The sequence below is a fragment of the Lepus europaeus genome, chromosome 15, assembly GCF_033115175.1.
Source record: "Lepus europaeus isolate LE1 chromosome 15, mLepTim1.pri, whole genome shotgun sequence".
Lineage (NCBI taxonomy): Eukaryota > Metazoa > Chordata > Mammalia > Lagomorpha > Leporidae > Lepus > Lepus europaeus.
In genome coordinates this window covers 76,320,302-76,333,263 of record NC_084841.1, presented here as the reverse complement: position 1 = coordinate 76,333,263, position 12,962 = coordinate 76,320,302, and the positions used below count along the sequence as shown (strand labels likewise).

At 41.1% G+C, this 12,962-nt stretch overlaps 1 protein-coding gene across 1 annotated transcript in view; it reads left to right on the top strand.

Annotated features, from left to right (window-relative positions):
• LNPEP (leucyl and cystinyl aminopeptidase) overlaps positions 1–12,962 on the top strand; it is a 108,481-nt gene that overhangs the window by 48,873 nt on the left and 46,646 nt on the right. Inside the window, exons 3-5 of the mRNA XM_062212366.1 lie at positions 2,614–2,752; positions 4,041–4,172; positions 12,158–12,278. Coding sequence (XP_062068350.1) covers positions 2,614–2,752; positions 4,041–4,172; positions 12,158–12,278 — 392 coding nt within the window. The remainder of the gene's footprint in view (positions 1–2,613; positions 2,753–4,040; positions 4,173–12,157; positions 12,279–12,962) is intronic.

Sequence of the window (12,962 nt, the reverse complement as noted above, 5' to 3'; positions counted from 1 at the left end):
CGAGCTGCTGACTCCTGTGCTTATCTGTAAGTGCAGACAACCTTAGCAGCCTCTGGTTTCTGATCCTTCAGCAGTTCCTCATTTCTGACAGGATTTGTCTCCAGACTATTTGTGCTGTGGCCCTTGGTTTTCTCTCACAGCCCTCACGTACTGTGTTGAACTTCGTGTTCACTTTCCTAAAATCTAATGAAATAAGAGCCCACATGTTCTGGAGTGCTAGAAATGTGATAAGCATTTTATTTCTTTTATCCTGTTTAATCCACTAAAATGATAGATATCAATGCTAGGTCCGTTTTACAGCTGAGGAAGAAACGGTACATTAAGCACCTCTTCCCACATCTTATGGATGGCAGATAGCAGAGGGAGGACTTGAACCCAAGGCCATTCTAGCTACAGAAGCACATTCTTAACCATTCAGGTGCACTGCCTCCCTAGTTCACAGCTCTTTTTCATTGTACATTGTTGTCCCCAACACTTACAACTTGTACTTAACCCCCAGCTGATTCATACTTGTAGAGCAATATTTGAAGAAGTGCTGAAGATGTGGCTAATATGTTTTAAAGCAAATAGAGTCACCAGTGAGAGAATAAGATTTGAGATACTCAGCATAGAGAGGACAGCTTATACGTGTCATCAGATAGCAGCCTTCTCTAACGGACTCTTATGTAAGATAGTTGTGATTGCCTTTCTTTTAATGGCAACTAAAGGTTTTATTTGTTTTAGAATGTTGTAATCTCATTTCCCCCCACAATTTGGCTCTCTTATATTAATAGTAAGGATATCATTAAATATCATCCCCTGTCCCACGGTCCCTCTTCCAGAATCTTCTGTTGACTAGGTAAGGATGTTTAAAGTTGGATACAGTGGAGAAATGGAATGTTAGACACATGCTGTGTTTGCCTTGTCTCACATGTGTTCACTGCTGCCTGTCTCACCTGGTACTGGGTGCACTCCTACCAGGAAACAGTAACTGGGCACAACTTTACCAGAAAAAAAGTACAGCGATTTCAAGCGTAAAAGAAGAGCTGTGGTTATCTTGGCATTTGTAATAAACACCTATGTAGGGCTTCATGGTATACAAGTTTGTGTTATGAAGAGTTTTAATTCTAGTATAAACACTGGGTGACTGGCAGAAAATCCTGTCTTACTCCTAATTAAACAAATGAGAGAATTAAGATGTGGATCATGGATTTGCCCGAAGTCTAGAGATTGGGTCTTCAGGTTCCATATCCCATACTCTCTTTTCTACCTGCTTTCTAGTCGCGGAAAGCAAGAGTGGCTGCCCCATCTGAATAGGAGGTTGTGTACACGCCATGTTGACTGAACCTCAGATGTGTACAGCAGGGCATGCACACATAGCTCTCTGGATGGTCTCTCTCTGTGTTGTTCCTCTACTTATATTGGAAATCTGCATTTTCCTCCTGTCTCTTTTGATGTTCTTCCCCTAACCTATAACTGAGGATTCATGTTTTGCCTTCTTGGCTATTGGTACTGTGATACAGGAGGAGGAGGTCTTTGGTTTCATCTCTGAAGAGAGTAAAGCCTTCCTGAAAGTGCAAGTTGTGAATTTGAGGTTTAGTGGAATCAGAATCTATTCACGGGCTGGTGTTGTGGCGTAGCGAGTTTAAACTGCCACCTTCAATGCTGGCATCCCATGTGGGCTCCAGTTTGTGTCCTACCTGCTCCACTTCCAATCCAGCTTCCTGCTAATGGCCTGGGAGAGGCAGCAGAAGATAGCCCAAGTGCTTGGGCCCTTGCCACTCACATGGGAGACCTGAATGAAGCTCCTGGCTTCAGTCTGGCCCAGCACTGGCTGATGGGACCATCTGGGGAGTGAACCAAGATGGAAGATCTCTCTCTCTCTCTCTCTCTCTCTCTCTCTCTCTCAATCTCTCAATCTGTCTCTCTGTGTTTCTCCCTCTCTGTATCTCTGCCTTTCAAATAAATGAATAAATCTTTTTAAAAAATCTACAGATGATTAGTGGCAATTAATGATCACCCTTCTTATTAATTGTCTATCAGAGAGAGGGGGGGAGAGAAAGAGAGCTCTCCCATCCGCAGTTGAGTCAGATTAAAGCCAGGAGCCAGAAACTCCATCCAGGTCTCCCACGTGGATGGCAGGCATCCAATGCATTAGCAGGAATTTGAAGTGGAGGAGCTGGGATGCTATTACGGAATGTAAGTATTCCAGATGACGGCCACAATCTGGCCTCAAGACCTTTGTAGCCTTGTCTCCAGCCACCCCACATCCCTGGACCTGTACTTATAACACTCTCTGGAGTGTTCTTTGTTCTCTACCTTTTCAAGTATTCTCATCTTTTAAGGCCCTCTTAAGACTTTTGTACCAATATTTTTGTTATAGTGTGTTAACCTTTAGCCAGATTTGTTTCTTACCCTTTGTTCCCACTGTTTCTTTTCATGGTTAGGACGTGATTTGCAGCCTGACCCAAGTTTCTGCCCATTGTATAAACGTCTGTCCCTCCCAGGTGACTGTGGTCATTTAATGACTGGGATTGCACCATGTTTATCTTAGTATCTCTAGTCCTTGGCAGAGTACCCTGTTTATTCAGTAGGTGCTGAATAACTATTGGATTAAATTTGCATTTGTTTTAGGTACTTCGCAGCAACTCAGTTTGAACCTCTGGCAGCAAGATCTGCTTTTCCCTGTTTTGATGAACCAGCATTTAAAGCCACATTTATCATCAGGATCGTAAGGGATGCACAATACACTGCTTTATCAAATATGCCTAAGGTACTGTTCTCCTTGAATGTTGAATCTCCTTGGATGTTGAATCTCCTTGGATGTTGAATGAGTGGATCTCTTTCTTTAAGAACATTGAATTCCTCTGCCAGGCACCTGTTCAGCATAACTAAAATCATATATGTTAATATTCTTTCCTAAAATACTTAAGATCAGTTGGCAAGGCAGCCCGAGGAGCACTTGAGGGAAGAGAGAGAACTGGGCTTGCAGCATATAGGTAGAGAGTGAGAAGTGTGTGCTGTTTACAAAGTGTATGCAAATATTAGTCCTGGGAGCTAGTACAAGATAAGGGTGGTATTTTCTGAGGCACAGTGAGCCTGCTATTATAAACAGTGGTGTTTGATAGCATTGAACCATGAAAGTTTTATGTTTTACTGGTAAACGCAAAATCAGTATTGTGCTTTGTCGGTGGACTGCAAGAACATGAGCCTCTTCCTTGAGTTATAGCTCTGCCGGGAAGGCAGGTGAAACCAAGAGTTGTTTTTAAGCTGAACAGAACCTAGGGGTCCTTTTGTTCTCTCAGCCTGATGGGAGCCTCCAGAATCCATGTGCCTGGGGGAGAGGAGCAGCCATGCCCAGCAGGCTGCGGGGTCAACCGTTTCTTGGCAGCAGAGAACGTGGTCTGTTCTAAAACAAGACAGCACTACAACAGCCCCACTCCAGCTGCGCTCTTCCCCTTAATCTTTCTCTGAGAGGAGTGGATGCGTGCTTGCCGAGTATCCCAAAATGTAACTTACTTCAAGGTTGGCAGATCCTGCAGAGTGGCCTGTGTTCACTTACCTTGTATCTGCTGCAGACTTCCCTGGTGCTTCTGCCTTTGATGCCCCCCTGTCCCCTTTGCTGGGAGTCTTTATGTGGCACTCTGGGAAGCTGCTTCAGATTGGTGGGAATGTTTCCCGGTGCTGGCTCCTCCTTCTGTGGCTGTGTCTGGTGCAGAGGGGTGGAGCACTCACACATTCCAGGGGGGAAATTGGGTTGGTGGTGCTTTGAAGGGGAGAAACCGAACCACTGCTACTTACTGTCTCTAGTGTACATTTATTTAACACCATAATTGGGACCGAAAACTGCTTCAACATTTCAGTGCACTCAGTATATCCTCATGATGAAAGAGGACAGGACAGACAGACCTAGGGCCAGGCTCCCTCCAGACTCTTGTGCTCAGGGATTGAAGTATGCCAGCATCTTCAGTACTTACCTCCTATTGCAAGTCTCTGTTTCTCAGTTTGTCATTGTCATTTGCTGCTGCATTTAAAGACTTGTCTTTCCCTTTTGCTTACAGAAGTCATCAGTGCTCGTGGAAGACGGACTTGTTCAGGACGAGTTTGCTGAGAGTGTGAAGATGAGCACCTACCTGGTTGCCTTCGTTGTGGGCGAGATGAAGAACCTGAGTCAGGACATGAATGGAACCCTGGTATGTGGTGTGGTGGTCGTCCCTGAGCCCATGCTGTCACAGGCCAGTCCTTGGCAAGAATTCCTGGCAGCTGCCTTATGAAGAAGCTTTTAGACCACCCGAGCTAAACCAGACTTGCTAATTTAGTGCTTAACTGTTAGAGAATTCTAGTAAAACCCTACGAGTACAAAGGTACTTCAGAAACTTTGTGGAGGGGTAGGCTTTTAGCCTAGTGGTTAAGATTTCTGCATCCCACATCGGGGAGCCTCAGTTTTAATTCTCCTGATTCCAGCCCCTGGAGGTAACAGGTGATAGCTAAAGAAACTCTGTTCCTGCCACCCAGATTGAGTTCCTTCCTGTCAGCTTCAGCCAGGCGTGCATTTAGGGAGTGAACCAGCGAGTGGAAGCTCTCTCACTATCTGTCTCTTTCTTTCACTGCATCTTAAATTAATTAATTAAAAACAAAACAATTTTAACAATTGTACAAGTCAATTTTTTAAAGTAAAAAAATGGAATTAAAAGATTATTTGGGTTCAAGAAAATTCTGAAATCTCAAGAAAATTTTGAAATCTTGTATGAGGGGTCTTCAAAAAGTTCATCAAAAATGTATATGGTGGAAAAACATGAATTTTAAAACTTTATACAACAAAACAAACTTGTCTTTCAATTTTGTTTTTCAGTGAAGTGTCCCTGTATATATATACTAAAGTTGCTAGAATTATTCTGTGTAAAATGGTAGATACTAACCTTATGTGACTTTTTAGATTTCAGTTAATTAAAACTTGGGTGAGCATTGAGGTTAAGTTACTGCTTGTGACACCCACGTCCCATATTGAAGAACTGATTTTTTCTTTTTTTAGTTTTTTTTTTTTTTACATGTCAGCAGCAGATTTTATTTTATTTTTTTTTAACATTTATTTAATGAACATACATTTCCAAAGTACAGCATATGGATTACAATGGCTTTCCCCCTCCATAACTTCCCTCCCACCCGCAACCCTCCCCTTTCCCACTCCCTCTCTCCTTCCATTCACATCAAGATTCATTTTCAATTCTCTTTATATACAGAAGATCAGTTTAGTATATATTGAGTAAAGATTTCAACAGTTTGCACCCACATAGAAACACAAAGTGAAAAATACTGTTTGAGTACTAGTTATAGCATTAAATCACAATGCACAGCACATTAAGGACAGAGATCCTACATGAGGAGTAAGTGCACAGTGACTCCTGTTGTTGACTTAACAAATTGACACTCTGGTTTATGGCATCAGTAATCACCCTAGGCTCTTTTCATGAGATGCCAAGGCTATGGAAGCCTTTTGAGTTCACCAACTCCGATCATATTTAGACAAGGTCATAGTCAAAGTGGAAGTTCTCTCCTCCCTTCAGAGAAAGGTACCTCCTTCTTTGATGACCCGTTCCTTCCACTGGGACCTCACGTGCAGAGATCCTTCATTTAGGTCATTTTTTTTTTTTTTTTTTTTTTTTTGACAGAGTGTCCTGGCTTTCCATGCCTGAAATACTCTCATGGGCTTTTCAGCCGGATCTGAATGCCTTAAGGGCTGATTCTGAGGCCAGAGTGCTGTTTAGGACATCTGCCATTCTATGAGTCTGCTGTGCATCCCACTTCCCATGTTGGATCGTTCTCTCCCTTTTTTATTCTATCAGTTAGTATTTGCAGACACTAGTCTTGTTTATGTGATCCCTTTGACTCTTAGTCCTATCATTATGATCAATTGTGAACTGAAAGTGATCACTTGGATTAGTGAGATGGCATTGGTACATGCCACCTTGATGGGATTGAATTGGAATCCCCTGGTATGTTTCTAACTCTACCGTTTGGGGCAAGTCGGCTTGAGCATGTCCCAAATTGTACATCTCTTCCCTCTGTTATTCGCACTCTTATATTTAACAGGGATCACTTTTCAGTTAAGTTTCAACACTTAAGAATAACTGTGTATTAATTACAGAATTCAACCAATAGTATTAAGTAGAACAAACAAGAAAAAAAATACTAAGAGGGATAAAGTATTAAGTTGTTCACCAACAGTCAGGGCAAGGGCTGATCAAGTCACTGTTTCTCATAGTGTCCATTTCACTTCAACAGGTTTCCTTTTTGGTGCTCGGTTAGTTGTCACCGATCAGGGAGAACATATGATATTTGTCCCTTTGGGACTGGCTTATTTCACTCAGCATAATATTTTCCAGATTCCTCCATTTTGTTGCAAATGACTGGATTTCATTGTTTTTTACTGCTGTATAGTATTCTATAGAGTACATATCCCATAATTTCTTTATCCAGTCTACTGTTGATAGGCATTTAGGTTGATTCCAGGTCTTAGCTATTGTGAATTGAGCTGCAATAAACATTAAGGTGCAGACCGCTTTTTGGTTTGCCAATTTAATTTCCTTTGGGTAAATTCCAAGGAGTGGGATGGCTGGGTTGAATGGTAGGGTTATATTCAGGTTTCTGAGGAATCTCCAGACTGACTTCCACAGTGGCTTTACCAATATGCATTCCTACCAACAGTGGGTTAGTGTTCCTTTTTCCCCACATCCTCACCAGCATCTGTTGTTGGTAGATTTCTGAATGTGAGCCATTCTCACCGGGGTGAGGTGAAACCTCATTGTGGTTTTGATTTGCATTTCCCTGATTGCTAGTCATCTTGAACATTTTTTCATGTGTCTGTTGGCCATTTGGATTTCCTCTTTTGAAAAATGTCTCTTGAGGTCCTTGGCCCATCTCTTAAGTGGGTTGTTTGTTTTGTTGTTGTGAAGTTTCTTGATCTCTTTGTAGATTCTGGTTATTAATCCTTTATCTGTAGCATAGTTTGCAAATGTTTTTTCCCATTCTGTCTGTTACCTCTTCCCTCTCCTGACTGAAACTTCTCAATTTGATGCAATCCCAATAGTAAATTTTGGCTTTGACTGCCTGCGCCTCCAGGGTCTTTTCCAGGAAGTCTTTGCCAGTGCCAATATCTTGCAGAGTCTCTCCAATGTTCTCTAATAATTTGTTGGTGTCGGGTCGTAGATTTAGGTCTTTAATCCATGTTGAGTGGATTTTTGTATAAGGTGTAAGGTAAGGGTCTTGCTTCATGCTTCTGCACGTAGAAATCCAGTTTTCCTAGCACCATTTATTGAATAGACTGTCCTTGCTCCAGGAATTGATTTTAGATCCTTGATCAAATATAAGTTGGCTATAGATGTTTGGATTGATTTCTGGTGTTTCTATTCTGTTCCATTGGTCTATCCATCTGTTTCTGTACCACTACCATGCTGTTTTGATAACTACTGCCCTGTAGTATGTCCTGAAATCTGGTATTGTGATGCCTCCGGCTTTATTTTTGTTGTACAAGATTGCTTTAGCTATTCGAGGTCTCCTGCGTCTCCATATGAATTTCAGCATCATTTTTTCCAGATCTGAGAAGAATGTCTTTGGTATCTTGATTGGTATCACATTGAATCTGTAAATTGCTTTTGGGAGAATGGACATTTTGATGATGTTGATTCTTCCAATCCATGAGCATGGAAGATTTTTCCATTTTTTGGTATCCTCTTCTATTTCTTTCTTTAAGATTTTGTAGTTTTCATCGTAGAGATCTTTAACGTCCTTGGTTAAGTTTATTCCAAGGTATTTGATTGTTTTTGTAGCTATTGTGATTGGGATTGTTCTTAGCAGTTCTTCCTCAGCCGTGGCATTGCCTGTGTATACAAAGGCTGTTGATTTTTGTGCATTGATTTTATATCCTGCTACTTTGCCAAACTCTTCTATGAGTTCCAATAGTCTCTTAGTAGAGTTCTTTGGGTCCCCTAAATAAAGAATCATATCGTCTGCAAAGAGAGATAGTTTGACTTCTTCCTTCCCAATTTGTATCCCTTTAATTGAAGAACCAATTTGAGTCCTAATTCCCCTGCTCCAATCCAGTTTCTTGAAAATGTGTTTCAAAAAAGTTAACATTATGCAAATAGACAATAGTTTATTTCCTCAATTTATATGAGGAAACAAGGAGAAACAGAATGGGTGGAGTTAACTCTGTGCCAGCAGCTGCCCTAGACACTCTTATATAAATGTTCTTTTACTTTATGAACTGGATCAGAGGGGAAGCATTGCTGATGAGAAAACGATGTCTCAGAGGGGTTAAATTATTGACTTAAATTTTCATTACCAATTGTCATAATTAAAACTGTACTGTCTACCACTACCACCATGTGCTGCTACTTACACCAAGAGACATGAAAACTCTGTGGGTATAGGGATCAGCAATTTAAAACTTGGGGTCTACCAAGGGATTTTTCTTCTGCCAAAATGTTGTAATCTCTAGGATGGCTACTGTTTTGTAAAGTATATTTTGTAAAATCGGACAATAGGTTTATATAACAAGATTCCAAAATAAGGCTATAGGGCTTGATCTACTAATGTCTTCTTACTGATCAATTAAAAAAAAATTAAAATCTTTTTTTAAAGCTTTGTTTATTTATTTGAAAGGCCGAGTTACAGAGAGGCAGAGGTATAGAGAGAGAGAAAGAAGTCTTCCATCTGCTGGTTCGCTCCCCAGATGGCTACAGTGGCTGGAGCTGCGCAGATCCAGAGTCAGGAGCTTCTTCCTGATCTTCCACACTGGTGCAGGGGCTCAAGGACTTGGGTCATCTTGTACTGCTTTCCCAGACCATAGCAGAACGTTGGGTCAGAAGTAGAGCAGCCAGGAATCTAACCAGTGCCCATATGGGATACTGGCACTGCAGGCAGTGACTTTACCCACTATGCCACAGCGCTGGCCCCCAGGACAGTTTTAAGTTGTCAACTTAAGGCTTGAGTGCCAGTTGACTCCCATTTAACATTGTGGAGCATACTCTTACCCAGACTCAGAGCTCTGTTTAAGATTTTTTTTTTCTCCAAGCTAGATTGTGCTCTTTGTTTATTTTTTTTTTAACTTTTATTTAATGAATATAAATTTCCAGTGTACAGCTTATGGATTACAGTGGCTTCCCCCTCCCATAACTTGCCTCCCACCCGCAACCCTCCCCTCTCCCGCTCCCTCTCCCCCTCCATTCACATCAAGATTCATTTTCAATTCTCTTTATATACAGAAGATCAATTTAGTATAAAGATTTCAACAGTTTGCACCCACATAGAAACACAAAATGAAACATACTGTTTGAGTACTAGTTATAGCATTAAATCACAATGCACAGCACATTAAGGACAGAGATCCCACATGAGGAGCAAGTGCACAGTGGCTCCTGTTGTTGACCCAACAAATTGACACTCTAGTTTATGGCGCCAGTAACCACCCTAGGCTGTCATCATAAGTTGCCAAGGCTATGGAAGCCTTCCAAGTTTGCCGACTCTGATCATATTAGGCAAGGACATAAAAGACAGAGTGAGGATAGTAAACAATGATTCTAAGAGTGGCATTTACCAGGTTTGAACAATTATATAGCATGAAGTGGGGAAGAGGACCATCAGTACACACAGGTTGGGAGTAGAGCCATTGGTGGTAGAGTAGAGGTTATGATTACAAAGGAATGAGGCCCAAGTATGCTAGACAGGGTCTAGAACAAAGGACAGAGTCATTATTAGAGGAGCTAAGAAAGGTGCTGTCTAAGCTACAATTGTTTTCTGATTGAGAGGCAAATACAACCTGACAGAAGGGGCTTGATAATAATCTGGTGGGCTTTAGGTCTTGTAAGTTAAGAGGCCCAGACCTATCTATCTCTTCACATGGGGTATATCCTAAGGGAGGTGTGAACCTCCTAGGGGAAGGCACTCTGTTGACTTTCATTACTTGGCTGGCCTGGGAGGAGAGCTGGCCAGGTAAAGGCAGGGGGCATCTCTAACAAGAAATTTACAGTTCTGCCTGCAATGTTGCTGACCCTACTTGACCATCCCCTCAGCTGCAGTGGTCACTTTGGAAGTTGGGCTGAGTGAAGGGCTTTTCAGCTTAAAGCCAATAAGATCTGTGGCTCTGACCTGGGCATCCTTCGACTCCAGGGCAGGTCCATTTCCAGTGATCCAACTTTTGGCAGAGCTGCCGGGGCTCTTCACAAGCTGACTTCTGCTGAAGCCCAGGCTTACCACATTGAAAGCCACTGCAGTGGACTGGCCTGTTGGGTCTCCTTGAGGGCAGATAACTGTACAGATCAGCCATTAATAGGCCTGCCACCCATTGCTTCTGATGCCTAGCTTTCTTTTCAGATATTTTGGATTTTGAGCCTTCTTGGCATTCTTGATAGGCATTCAAAAAATCAAAGTTTCAAACAATCTGGTCTCTAAAATTTCCAATAAATCCTGGACTTTGGTTTTTCCAGTTTGGGCCCAACTGAAAAAATCGAAGGACCAATGTCTCTCATCTTATAGAGACACCAACTAATCAGGCTATTTGGATTATATTAGAAGTACTGTCAAGATGTGATGTGGTACCAGACTTTAAGTTTCTATAATGGAAAATGCTATTAATACAAATGTTTGAGAATTAAAAAGTCTAATGATCTTGTGTTACTAGACATGATAGTTATCTTAATGAGAAAGCCCCAGAGGCCTAAAGGGTTAAATACTTGTAAAATCCTACAGGTGCTTTCAAAAATACTGTGAAGTAAGCAAGTGCCTCTTGTTGGTTGATGAGTTTATAATTTTAAACATGGCAACTTAAAGTCTTTTGTCATCCACAGTTATATATGATTTGCTGCTCATAAAACTAAAGCGTTGTTGGTTCTGTGTTTAGCTGTCCTCCTATAGGTTCCTATGGACTTTTTCCAGCCACTTCTATTGTATTCAGTACTTTGGGATGGCTCTGTAAACAGATGAAGCCAATAATGTATTAACAGTACCAACTGAGAGAAAGTATGGTTAACTGAGGTTACTAAAAACAAAAGGCAATTCAAATCAATTGGCAATCTACAAAAAGAGTTAAAGATTTTAAAAGCTATTATTAAAATTGCTATATTGGTCTATTGTGTTATGTTCTTTGTTTATTTCTTAATGCTTCGGGTGCCCTTAGAACAAGCTTGATAATAATAATAATAACCAGATTGTTTATCTCTAGTAAGAACTCATAGCACATGTTCTTTTAAGGAAAAGAGTTGAAAAGAACAGAATAAACCACCTTTGTGGCTACTCCATTGTGTTTCAGAAATGGGAATAAGTAGATCCTTTGGTCAAATTTCAGTTTCATTTACAATAGTCACATTGTACTAGTTTAACTTATGCCCAGAGAAAACAAGTCTCAGTGTAGATAATGTGGGTGAGTCTGTCTGCTTTCCCCTTAGCCTGGGTCCCAGCGTGAATGAGCCATGGAGGCCGTGACTCTGTTGTTCCCTTAGTTGGTTTTACTTACTGTGTGCCCCTCATAGTATGACTGTTTCACTGTGTGATTTTTTTTTTTAACAACATGGTCCATAAAAATAAGCCAACAACAGCAAAAAATAATATGTTGCCAACTACTAGAAGCACTGACTGTACCATAATCACTTAAAATAGTATATGTTAGTCTCTAATGGTTTCTCTAGTGTCAATAAATATGCAATTTCTGCCTTAAATGTTAGCTTTAGAAGTAAGTCTGTTGTAAGATGTGACTCCTCTATGTTGTGTGCCTGTTACTGTCCAGGCCTCGTGACAGGCGTTCAGTGAATTAAAATTTGGCTTTCACCTTCTGTTAATCCATAGTCTTCATAACTTAAAAGTAAGGACAACTGTAGGTAATGGGAGAAGGGAAAGTTAAATAGATAAATGCTAATAAGTTGCTGTAAGATGACCCCAAGCGGTTTATTTCAGGTTTTATGTCAGCTTAATAAACCAGGAATCATTCGATTTTTGAACATCATCGTATGTGTAGAAGGGATTTGTTGAACTCGAGGTGGGAGGGTAGGGGGTGCTGGTAGCTGACAGAGCTGGAAGTAAGAATTTCTGCTGTGAAAGTTCTCAGATGACTAGTCTTGACGGTGCTCACTTGAATACATTGTTTTCATTGTGCTGTCCTTACATTATATGTGATGTTTCTCTTTAGGTTTCTGTGTATGCAGTACCAGAAAAGATTGGTCAAGTTCACCATGCCTTGGAAACAACTGTGAAACTGCTTGAGTTTTATCAAAACTACTTTGAAATTCAGTACCCACTTAAGAAATTGGGTAAGAATCAAACAGTGCCTCTGACTTTCACAACTATAACATGGTTAGAAAGAGCTTTTGCCCAGGTTTTTTTTGTTTGTTTATTTTTTGTGTTTTGGGTTTTTTTAATCAGAAACATTGTTAGTGTTTTACAAATTTGGGCCAGTATGGTTAAGTAGTGGGTTAAGCAGCCACTGGCATCTTATATCGGAGAGCCAGTTCAAGTCCCAGCCAATCTACTTCCAATCTAGCTTCCTGCTCAGGAATGTTTGGAAGGTGGCTCAAGTACTTCTTGGCTCCTGCTGACCATGTGGGAGACTTGGATGGAATTCCTGGCTTGAACCCTATTCTGACTCTTGTGTACATTTGGGGAGTGAACCAGAGGACGGAGGATCTCAGTCTCTATCTGTCTCTTCATCTCTCTCTGTTGCTCTGCCTTTCAAATAAATAATCTTTTCTTTTTTAAAAAAAAAATTAGAGATCTACAGAATTTAAGAAAAAAAATTGTCACTATGAAGATTATTAAAAATGTATTTGAACTTAAAGCCTAAGAAGGTGTTTGGCCTAGGTCGCCACTTGGGATGCCTGCATCTCCTATCAGAGTGCCCAGTTCAGGTCCTGGTTCCTCTGCTTCTGATCCAGCTTCCTGCTAATGTGTGCCCTGGAAGGCAGCAGATGATGGCCCAAAAACCTGGGTCCCTGCCA